We start from the raw sequence: 11,545 nt of genomic DNA, 5'->3' as shown, positions 1-11,545 counted from the left end.
TTGAGACCAGCTTAGCCAACGTGGTGAAACTGTGTCTCTACTAAAAATACAAAAATTAGCTGGGTGTGGTGGCAGGTGCTTGTAATCCCAACTACTCAGGAGGTTGAGGCAGGAGAATCGTTTGGACTCGGGAGGCAGAAGCTGCAGTGAGCCAAGATTATGCCATTGCACTCCAGCCTGGGTGACAAGAGCAAAACTCCATTGCAAAAAAAAAAAAAAAAAAAAAGAAACAAGAAAAAAGAAAAAGTCTGGATCTAGCCAAGAGGGGAAGAGGACATCCCAATGAAAGAGCTTTGGATCCAGAAAGCCTGGGTTCTTGGAATTTTTTTTCACTTTTGTTGTAGCATAATTTTCATTTTTTTGAGATGGGGTATGGGGGCTTCACTGCAGGCCTTGCTTTGTCACCTCAGCTGGAGTGCTATGGCTCGGTCTCTGCTCACTGCAACCTCCGCCTCCCAGGTTCAAGCGATTCTCCTGCCTCAGCTTTCCAAGTAGCTGGGATTATAGGCATGCACCACCATGCCCAGCTAATTTTTTTTATCTTTAGTAGAGACCAGGTTTTGCTGTTGGCAAGGTTGGTCTTGAATTCCTGAGCTCAGATGATTGGCCCGCTTCAGCCTCCCAAAGTGCTGGGATTACAGATGTGAGCAACTGCACCCAGTGCATGCTTTATTTTAATCTAATTATTTTTTGAGACGGAGTTTCCCTCTTGTTGCCCAGGCTGGAGTGCAATGGTGCTATCTCGGCTCACTGCAACCTCTGCCTCCTGGGTTTAAGTGATTCTCCTGCCTCAGCCTCTCAAGTAGCTGGGATTATAGACATGTGCCACCACGCCTGGCTAATTTTGTATTTTTAGTAGAGATGAGGTTTCTCCATGTTGGTCAGGCTGGTCTCAAACTCCTGACCTTAGGTGATCTGCCTGCCTGGGCCTCCCAAAGTGCTGGGATTGTCCTTGGAATTCTGAGTGGATACATGAAGAGCTAGTAAGAACTAGTGAAAAAGCAATCACCTATGATCCTGGGCTTTGAAAAATCACTGTAATTATAGTATGCCCTTATAAATGAGACTAAGATGCCCGACGGGAGAGTGCAGACTGCTGGTGAGGAAGGACAATGAAGCAGAGACTAGGAACCAAATTCATCATCATTATCACATAAAGGCATTAGGAAATGTCACCTTACACATGGTGAGCACATATGGGTGCCCACCACAGAGACAGCAGGATACGTTTTACAAAACTTGACCAGGCAAGTTAGAAGCAAGGCGTGGTTCAGGATGGCAGAGGGCAGGGAGTAGGGTGGGGGAGAAGAGCCAGCTGGAAGATGAGTCAGGGGGTGCAACTGGGGAGAGCAGCTCTGAATCCTGCTGCTCAAGGAGAAAGTTGCTGAGATAAGATGGCTTTCAGGGAGCTGTGCTATTGCTGCTGGAGAGCAGCCTGCTGGGCCTACGATGATAAGCAGGGCTGACCCTCTTGGGCTCCGTAGCTAAGTTCAAATACTGCTGAAAATGGGGCGGAGTTGAGGCAGTGTGTGGCAAGTGACACAGACGGGGACTTGCAGCTGGGGGCCCCTGGGAATTACTTGACATCTCTCAGCTGGTGTCTTCAGCAGTCGTCTGGGGCAACAATCGCAATTGCCCGTTATGGTTGTTGAGGATATGAGAGTTTTTGTTTTAAAGCGCTTGCCACAAACCCTTAAGATGCAGATGGGTTTCCCCTGTGAAGCGCTCCACAGGCGGGACGCAGGCCCATCTGAGGAGGGGCCTGGAAGGAAGAGGAGCACTTGAGACGGGGCAGAACCAGGCTGGTCTGGGGCTCAGCGATCGCTCCACTGCAGAGAAGCTGGGCTGAGGAAGGCAGCTCACACCTGGCGGAGGATGCCCTTCTTCTGCCCCCAGACAGGAGGGAGGAGACCACCATATCCCCGACTTGCAGCCCTCACGTGCCGTCTGGTGGCTTTGGTGCAGTCACTGCCATGATCTGAGCGGTCTTTGGCAATCGCGCACCGGTGGGAGCGTGAGGTTGCGGGGAAAGAGGAACTGACCATGGGCCTGGGTGGGGAGACCTGGCCACTGTGCCCACAGCCTAGGAAGGGACAGTCAGAGCTCCTCCTTGTTGCTATCGAGGGACTGGGCCAGAGGCCCTGGAGCCAGGGAGGCACCTAGTAGCTCTTGGTCGCCAGGCTGCTGGCTGCTGTCCGCCAGGTCCCTGCCCGCGGGGGCATCGTCCCGTAGGAGCCTGGTCTCCACTCTGTGCTGCCAAAGGCTCTCGGTACTCATGAGTCCCTGCATCCTCAGGTACCCCTGCTGGCAAAAGGGTGGCAGCTTCTGGCGCGTGAGGGCGAACAGGAAGCAGGACTCTACATAAAAGCAAAATGAAGAGAATGAGCCAGGCTGGGACGTGTGGGGAGGGGTGCAGGAAGGGGCGCTGCCAATGCCAGGTGTGGGGGCTTCACTGCAGGCCTCGCCTGGTATCTTCCATCCCTTGAAACTGGGAGCTGACCTTTCTGGGCATCTCACATCCAACTTGAGTAGGTCATGAATCATGACCCTCCACGAGGCTCCAGGGCAGGGGGCTGCCTTGACACTCTGGAAGAACAAGGCTCCAAAATGAAAGTAAACCACAGCAATGCCTCAGCTCCCAGAGATCAGGGCTGAGCCTGGGGCTCTGCAGGCGGCCACACGGGGGTTAGGGCTCTGACCCTCATGAATAGACCCTCGGCCTGGTGCAGCTGGGAACTCAGTGGTCAGTCCCGCTGTGAAATCAGATCTGCCTGCAAAGACACATTCCCTCCACATCTGAGTTGCAAATACCACGTGCAAAGTTCTGAGCTAAACAGTGTGGGGGATAGAAAGATAAATGGGTATATCCTCACCTGTCCCACAACAGAAAGCTGGTGCATGCCTCAAATTTGGCCAATCATAAGATAGTTGTGGATACTTATCATGTAGAAATATGAAGAAACGGCCAGGTGTGGTGGTTCGCGCCCTAATCCCAGAACTTTGGGAGGCCGAGGTGGGTGGATCGCCTGAGGTTAGGACTTCGAGACCAGCCTGGCCAACACAATGAGAAAGAAACCCCATCTCCAGTAAAAATACAAAAATTAGCCAGGCATGGTGATGAACGCCTGTCGTCCCAGCTACTCGGGAGGCTGAGGCAAGAGAATCGCTTGAATCCAGGAGGCAGAGGTTGCAGTGAGCCGAGATCATGCCACTACATTCCAGCCTGGGTGACAGAGACTCTGTCTCAAAAAAAAAAAAAAAAAAGAAAAAAAAAAGAAATATGAAGAAATAACCAAAAGAAGCTGCGTGGAGGGAGAAGCTACTAAAAGCAACAACCACTAGGGCTGGGAGTTCCTTGTGGGAATGAGAATGAAGGCAGGGAATAGGGAAGGTGGGTTTCCCACCCAAATCTCATGTTGAAATAGAATCTCTAATGTTGGAGGTGGGGCTGTTGGGAGGTGACTGCATCATGGGAACGGTTTCTTTCTTTTTTTTTTTCTTAAGGCAGAGTCTCCCTCAGTGACACGATCCCAGCTCACTGCAACCTCTGCCTTCTGGGTTCAAGTGACTTTCCTGCCTCAGTCTCCCCAGTAGCTGGGACTACAGGTGCCCGCCACCACACCCAGCTAATTTTTTTGTTTTTTAAATAGAGACTGGGTTTCACCATGTTGGCCTGGCTCGTCTCGAACTCCTGACCTCAAGTGATCTGCCTGTCTTGGCCTCCCAAAGCGCTGGGATTACAGGCGTGATCCAGCATCCAGAAATAGATGCTGCCATGCGTCCCATACAGCCTGCAGAACTATGAGCCAACTAAACCTGTTTCTTTGTAAGTTACACAGTCTCAGGTATTTCTTTACAGCAATGTGAGAACAGACTAATACAGTGAGAAAAAGTCTTTTAGCCAAGTACTTGTAAGACTTTAAACAAACAGAAAAGCTGACGCAGATATGGGCTCAGACTTCTGAGGGCGTCAGAGACAAGAAGGGCAGACGGAGAGTCAGGAATGGGCTGGAGTCCTTCTGGAACTCTGAGTGAGCCTTCTCGCCTGAGCCCCTCTATCTCAAGTGAAAAATGGACACAGTACAAAGGATGTCGTGAGGCTTCCATGGGTGACCAGGCTGAAAGGTGCTCCAGAAATATGACTTCCTGTTTATTTCTGACTCTTAGCATGGAGGCCCCTGGCTGGCCAGGCCATGGCAATCCTCTCCAAGCAGGGAAGACAGCAGATGCGCGAGAGGACAGCGAGAAGACTGGGAGGGCAGCAAGGTGGCCGTTTGGCAGGCACCACCTTCTGACGACATCACCCCCTCTGCAGGGGCTCAGCAGAATCTGGGGCCAGCACTAGCAGCTGCACATCAGCTACAGAACGGAGGGATGGCTGCCACTGTGCCAGCCGGCCTTCTGCTGCGGGTATTCTCTCTAGTCCAAGGCAGCAGTACACAGTGGCCTGTACAGTTAGACAGTGTCTAGAAAGTGGGAGACAGGAGGCTAAAGGGCTTGGGATGATGCATCAGTGGAACCCACAACTCAGGATTGGAATTCACTCCCTCACACACCCTGGCATTTTTGTTGTTTGTTGTTGTTTTTGAGACGGAGTCTTGCTCTGTTGCCCAGGCTGGAGTGCAGTGGCATGATCTCGGCTCACCGCAACATCCGCCTTCCAGGTTCAAGCGGTTCTCCCGCCTCAGCCGCCCAAGTAGCTGGGATTATAGGCACCCGCCACCACCCCCAGCTAATTTTTATACTTTTAGTAGAAATGGGGTTTCACCATGTTGGCCAGGGCTGGTCTCGAACTCCTGACCTCAGGTGATTCACCCACCTTGGTCTCCCAAAGTGTTGAGATTACAGGCGTGAGCCACTGCACCTGGCCTAAAAGTGTATTTTTTGAGAAGGTGTGCATTTGCTTCTGTGATTTCTACAGCTCAATGATCTCATGAAGTTTGGTCCCAAATTTACACAAGTGGGGCCTACTGGTTGGATATTTTCAGAGGTTTTCTCTCCCACTCTATCTAGGGCCAAAACCATGCGTCTCATCTATCTCCTCCCTCGGAGGGTTTTGGCTCCCAGCTTCCCTACCGAGATCCAAGCTTTATTTGCGTATCTCTAAACAGGCCTCCCATCCTGCTCCAGCTCTGTCTTCCACCCCAAGGGGTGGTCCATTAAAGCCCAGACTCTGGGCTCTTGACGACTGGCAGGGGTCCAGCTCAGCAGGTTTAGTGCTTTTTACAGGTCCGGCCTCTGGGGAGTGGCCTTATTTCCCTGCCAGTTGTTTATGTATACATAGATATCTCTATTTTTTTTTTTTTTTTTAAACAGAAATCACTACTAGCCCCTGCTAACCTTTCTCTTTTTTTTGAGACAGGGTCTCGCTGTATTGCCCAGGCTGGAGTGCAGTGGCGTGATCTCGGCTCACTGTAAGCTCTGCCTCCTGGGTTCGCGCCATTCTCCTGCCTCAGCCTCCTGAGCAGCTGGGACTACAGGCGCCAGCCACCACGCCTGGCCAGTTTTTTTGCATTTTAGTAGAGATGGGGTTTCACCGTGTCAGCCAGGATGGTCTCAATCTCCTGACCTCGTGATCTGCCCGCCTCCCAAAGTGCTGGGATTACCGGTGTGAGCCACTGTGCCCAGCCCCTTTTATTTTTTTTGAGACGGAGTTTCGCCTTTGTCACCCAGGCTGGAACACAGTGGTGGATCGTGGCTCACAGCAACCTCCGCCTCCCGGGTTCAAGCAATTCTCCTGCCTCAGCTTCCTGAGTAGCTGGGGCTACAGGCGCGCTACCATGCCTGGCTAATTTTTGTACTTTTAGTAGAGATGCGGTTTCACCATGTTGGTCAGGCTGGTCTCGAACTCCTGACCTTGTGATGCACCTGCTTTGGCCTCCCAAAGTGCTAGGATTACAGGGGCGAGCCACGGTGCCTTGCCCTGTTAATTCTTTTGAAAAGACATATTATCAGCTGGGAGTGATGGCTCACGCTTGTAATCCTAACACTTTGGGAGGCTGAGGCAAGCTGATCATGAGGTCAGGAGTTCGAGATCAGCCTGGTCAGTATGGTGAAACCCTGTCTCTACTAAAAAATACAAAACTTAGTAGGGCATGGTGGCATGCACCTGTAGTCCCAGCTTCTCAGGAGGCTGAGGCAGGAGAATTGCTTGAACTGCGGAGGTTGCAGTGAGCTGAGATTGCGCCACTACACTCCAGCCTGGGCAACACAGTGAGACTCCGTCTCAAAAAAAAAAAAAAGAAGCTATATTATCCAGTATTTTTAGGTGTATTGTAATTTAGCCCACGGCATTGTCAGGAATGGTAGTCTGGGGTTTGGATTTCCAGATATGGGTCCTAAAACTCCACGGGGCTTGGGTCTCTGCGACCTTTCTTCAACCTCGAGCTTAGACCCTTTGTCCTTCTGGGAACTTAAATTACCTGCATAGAAGCTTCGCAAATCAGTGTCCAAACAGTTCTCCAGGAAGCGCCTCAGCGGTAGGATGTGCCCGATCGGGGCGGTCCAGTCTGTTAAGAAGTCTTCCACGATGTGGTGAATGGCCGTGGGCCGAGGCAGGGGCCAGTGTGCAGGGCGGAACCTCACCTCCTGTTCTGTGGGGAGGAGAGAGGGGCCATGTCAGAGCCGCGAGGCTGGGCTTCCCCTCCTCGGGCCGACACAGCACGGATCCCACACAGCCGAAACACTTCCCTCACTCGCTTGTGCTCGGCTTTCCCAACAGCCTCCCAGGCTGGGCTGTGGTCAGCCTGTTCAAGAGCCATCTGCAGATATCTGAAAGGCTGCCATGAGGAAGAGGAACTAGGCTTTTCCCTTGTGGTTTCAGAAGGCAGGGCTGAAACTAGTGACTTCAGGCTGGCGTTTCTCTAACACTCACATGGACTGAGATCTATTGTGCTGCTTTATTTTTATTTTTTATTATTATTTGAGACAGAATCTCACTCTATTGCTCAGGCTGTAGTGCAGTGGCACAATTTAGGCTCACTGCAACCTCCACCTCCTGGGTTCAAGTGATTCTTGTTCCTCAATCTCCAGAGAAGCTGAGATTACAGGCACCCGCCACCACACCCAGCTAATATTTTACATTTTTAATAGAGACGGGGTTCTAGTCTCTACCATGTTGGCCAGGCTGGTCTCAAACTCCTGACCTCAGGTGACCCAGCTGCCTCAGCCTCCCAGAGTGCGGGGATTACAGGCGTGAGCCACTGCGCCTGGCTGTGGCTGCTTTCAAACTGGCCTTTCTGTGAGAAGACTCAGAGGCGAGGGGTCTCAGCACCCATCTAGTTCAGCTTCCCGCTGGTGTGGACTCCCTTCTGTGGTGTCCCAGTCAGATGGCCATTGAGTCATGACTTGGCCATCGCTATTCTGGGAAACCTGAATTTGGAGGTGACCAATTCCCCCACTGAATAGCTTTAACTTTTTTTTTTGAGACCGAGTCTCGCTCTGTCGCCCAGGCTGGAGTGCAGTGGCACAATCTTGGCTCACTGCAGCCTTTGCCTCCTGGATTCAAGCAATTTTCCTGCCTCAGCCTCCCTAGTAGCTGGGACTACAGACACCCGCCATCACGCCCGACTAATTTTTGTATTTTTATTAGAGACGGGGTTTCACCATGTTGGCCAGGATGGTCTCAACCTCCTGACCTTGTGATCCGCCCCCCTCAGCTTTCCAAAGTGCTGGGATTACAGGGGTGAGCGACTGTGACCAGCCTTTTTTTTTTTTTTTTTTTGAGAAAGAGTCTTGCTCTGTAGCCCAGGCTGGAGTGCAGTGGTGTAATCTTGGCTCACTGCAACCTCCGCCTCCTGGATCCCGGTTCAAGCAATTCTCCTTCCTCAGCCTCCTGAATAGCTGGGATTACAGGCATGTGCCACCATGCCCAGCTAATATTTGTATTTTTTTCACATTTTTAGAGATGGGGTTTCACCATTTTGGCCAGGCTAGTCTTGAATTCCTGACCTTGTAATCCGCTTGCTTTGGCCTCTCTAAGTGCTGAGATTACAGGCGTGAGCCACTGTGCTCAGCCTCTTAGTGCTTCCTTATACTGACCACAGATCTGCACCCCTGTCGCTGCTACCTGCTGACACGACTTCTGCCTTTGGGAACAACCCCTGTTTAAACCACCCTCTTCCACCTGACTGCCCTTTAAGCTCTGAAGCAGGGGGTGCGTTCCTGAGGTTGTTCATTTATCAGTAGCTACTCTGTGCCTGCACCGAGCTGGCATTCTGTGTGCGCTGTTAGAGTTAACCTCATGGAACCCTACAAGAAAGGTACTGTTGTAATCCCCATTTTACAGAGGGGAGGTTGAGGCTCAGAGAGGTTAAGTAATGGTCCAAGGTCACACAGTAACAAAAGGACAGGCCCAGGGATTTTGCCCAGTTTCTCTGTACCATGTTAACCAGCTCCGGTTCCCTCACTCTTCAGACCCCTCCCACCCCACCATGGTCAGCCTTCTCTGGAGACCTGCAGCAGGGCCGTGTCCCTCTTACTACACAGTGGCTGGCGGACAGCACGACACTCCTCGTGTGTCCTGTGCCGGTCACAGTATGTGTCAGAATCTGGAAGCACTGTTTATTGTTCTTGGACCTTCTGCCCAAGTGGTCTCTAGGCGGAGTCCCACAGCTGTCCCCCAGTCAGCTGAGCATGTGTGTGGAGGTTTCAGGGTGGGTGGCAACCCTGCAGAGGGTGAGGTCTGAGGAGCCCACAGGTTGGGGGAGGGCAGAGACCTGCTCACCGGTGGGGAGGTATCTGTAGTAGTAGATGACAGGATGGAGGAAGTTAGACTGCCAGGCGTCTTCCGTGTGCCCCACAGACCGGTCATCAAAGAAGACGTCCTTGTCGGGGCCAGAGAAATTTCTGCCATATTCCATGTTAATGACGAAGAGCCCGTGCCTTGCCTTCCTCCCTGTGAGTGTCTCCAGTTGGGCCAGCATCTGTATGGGGAACTCCTCCAGGTACTCAAAGGCCATGGCATTCCTGGGAGAACGGCAACACGGGGGAGGCCCTCAGTGCTGCGAGGGAGGCCCTCAGTGCTGTGGCAGAGGTGAGGGGTGAGGCACAGGGGTGAGCATGCATGTGTGCATGTGTATCTCCCCTCTAAGGAGCGTCAATCAAGCAGTGCACCCCTCACTTAACATTACTGTTTCAGCTGAGCTCTCACGCACATGTGGGGTAGAGTCCAGAAAATTCCATGTAACCTGAATGGGATATCTGGGGAAAGAGTGTCCCAGGCAGAGAGAACAGTCAGGAAAAAGCCCTGAGGAGTATGTGAGCACTTTGTGTTCAAGGAACAGAAGAGGCCGACGTGGCTGAGGGGAGTGAACAAGGGGCAGGGGCAGGAGAGGGGATCAGAGGCCTGAGAGGTCAGGTCAAGGAGGGCTGTGCCTCCCATGACGAGACATGAGGGGTCGTCTGGCCTGAGAAGTGATGCTGTTGGTCACTGGGGAGGACTAAGCAGAGCTGGGATCAGCGTGCCTCAGGTTTCTAAGGACCACTCTGGTTACTGTGCTGGGAACAGACCCCAGGCCAAGTGGGACAGCTGTCATATGGGTGCAGGTGGTAGAGCCTGGTGATCGGGACCGAGGTGGTGGTGGTAGAGCAGGTGAGAGCTGGCTGGGTTCCAGACATCATCTGAAGGGAGAGGTAACAAGACTTGCCCATTGTTTGCATGTCGGGTGTCATTCGAGACAGGGGTGCCGGGCACACTGACTCATTCCTGTAATCCCAGCACTTTCGGAGGCCAAGGTGGGTAGATCACCTGAGGTCAGGAGTTTGAGACCAGCCTAGCCAACATGGTGAAACCCAGTCTCTGCTAAGAATACAAAATTAGCCGGGTGTGGTGGCGCGCGCCTGTAATCCCAGCTACTCAGGAGGCTGAGAGACATGAGAATCGCTTGAACCTGGGAGGTGGAGGCTGCAGTGAGCCAAGATCACACCACTGCACTCCAGCCTGGGCAAGACACAGAGAGACTCTGAGTCAAAAAAAAAAAAAAAAATTAGCCGGGCATGGTGGCGGGTGCCTGTAATCCCAGTTACTTGGGAGGCTGAGGCAGGAGAATTGCTTGAACCCAGGAGGTGGAGATTGCAGTGAGCCGAGATCACGCCACTGCACTCCAGCCTGGGTGACAGAGCAAGACTCTGCCTCAAGAAAAAAGACAGGGGCAGGGGCATGGAGGGTGACACGAGGGTTTTGTGCAGAGTACAGCTGTGCTACCTGCATGTCCCTGAACCTGGCATGCTATAGCACATCCTGCCTTTGGATCGGGCTGTTCCCTCTGACTGAAGGTTGTTCCCCTGCTTTTCCCTGCCACTGTCTCCCCTTGCCTCTCACCCCTCTGTGCCCTGCACCGTTTCCTTCTCAGGGACTGTCCATCCTCTGTGATCTGCTGCTTATCACTAAATTGACTCTGATGACGGTGGCCGGCAAGGCCCTGGCCTGAGGGAGCTCTGAGATCCACGCGGCTGCCTCTGACTACTGCTCATCCACGTAATACCAAACACTTTCCACAAGTGACCTTTACTCCTTCCTTTCTTGTTGCAAGGTAGGCACAATTTCCCCATTTTGCAGATGAGGAAGAAGGGCTCAGAGAGGCTCACGAATGTGCCCATGGCCACTCACAGGACTGTCTGTAGAGCTGATAGCACTGTTTTGCCCCAGAACAGACATGTTCCCCTCAGCAGCCTTCATCTTAGGAAAGAACTGGGCACCCCGCACCTGGAATAGGAAGAGAAGCGCTGTGCAGTGTGTGGGGGAAGCTGGGCCGAGGGGAATAGGGTGGGGCGGGCTACTCACTCCTTCAACAGGATGACGTCGGCCAGCACACCGAACATCTGGTAGAGCCCAGAAGCCTCATTCACGCGCCGCAGAATGGAGCTGGTCAGCTGTGTGATGGGGAGCTCGGTGGCAGGCCAGGCGACGCTGTGGTGGCGGTGCTCCAGGAGCCGGTGAACAGCACGCACTGGAACAGCCAGAGGAAGGAAGGGATGCTGCACTTAGGATTTTATCTCTGGTCACTGGGAGGGATGCCCAGGCCGCCTCAACCCCTGAGAACGCCATACACACTGGTCTGCACGGCCCAGAGCAAATGTGTAGGTGGTGAACACATGAGGGGAGGAGATGGCAGCTGCCTTTAAAGCCGGGCCAGCAGGTATGTTCTGGAAAGGACCAGACAATCCATATTCTCTGCTTTATGGGTCATACACTACTCAGTGATGCTGCTCAATTCTGCCCCTAGTGTAAAAGCGGCCAAGACAACAGGCAAAGGAGTGAGCACAGCTGGATTTGGTCTCCAGGCCAGAGTCTATCTGCCCTTGCTTCAGGCCATCTGCACGTGGGAGTCCCATTCGCCCCACCTCACATAAGGAACGTCAAGTCTGACGCAGAGCCTTCCCCAGAAACCTTCCCCCCTTCACAGCTCTGTTTCCATCAGAGATGTGCCTATGGAAATCTTTGATTTTGCCCTCTCTTTCACAGCCTAAATCCATCTGTCTCTAAGTTCTTTTTTTAAAATATTTTTTATTTTATTTTATTTTTATTTTTTATTTTTTATTTTTT

General features: G+C 52.5%; 1 protein-coding gene across 2 annotated transcripts in view; it reads right to left on the bottom strand.

The window, feature by feature from the left end:
• Positions 1 to 354: 354 nt before the first annotated feature.
• The window catches only part of FOXRED2 (FAD-dependent oxidoreductase domain containing 2), a 28,754-nt gene continuing 17,563 nt past the window's right edge, over positions 355 to 11,545 (bottom strand). The window contains exons 6-9 of one of the 2 annotated variants that reach the window (XM_011964314.1): positions 10,784 to 10,949; positions 8,726 to 8,967; positions 6,423 to 6,593; positions 355 to 2,357 (exon numbers count right to left, since the gene is read on the bottom strand). In XM_011964314.1, coding sequence (XP_011819704.1) covers positions 2,098 to 2,357; positions 6,423 to 6,593; positions 8,726 to 8,967; positions 10,784 to 10,949 — 839 coding nt within the window. In that variant the 3' untranslated portion in view covers positions 355 to 2,097. The remainder of the gene's footprint in view (positions 2,358 to 6,422; positions 6,594 to 8,725; positions 8,968 to 10,783; positions 10,950 to 11,545) is intronic. The other variant, XM_011964313.1, reaches the window with a different exon arrangement.

The sequence above is a fragment of the Colobus angolensis genome, unplaced genomic scaffold (genome assembly GCF_000951035.1).
Source record: "Colobus angolensis palliatus isolate OR3802 unplaced genomic scaffold, Cang.pa_1.0 Scaffold65, whole genome shotgun sequence".
NCBI lineage: Eukaryota > Metazoa > Chordata > Mammalia > Primates > Cercopithecidae > Colobus > Colobus angolensis.
The sequence above is the reverse complement of the archived record's forward strand: the minus strand, read 5'-3'. Positions and strand labels throughout refer to the sequence as shown.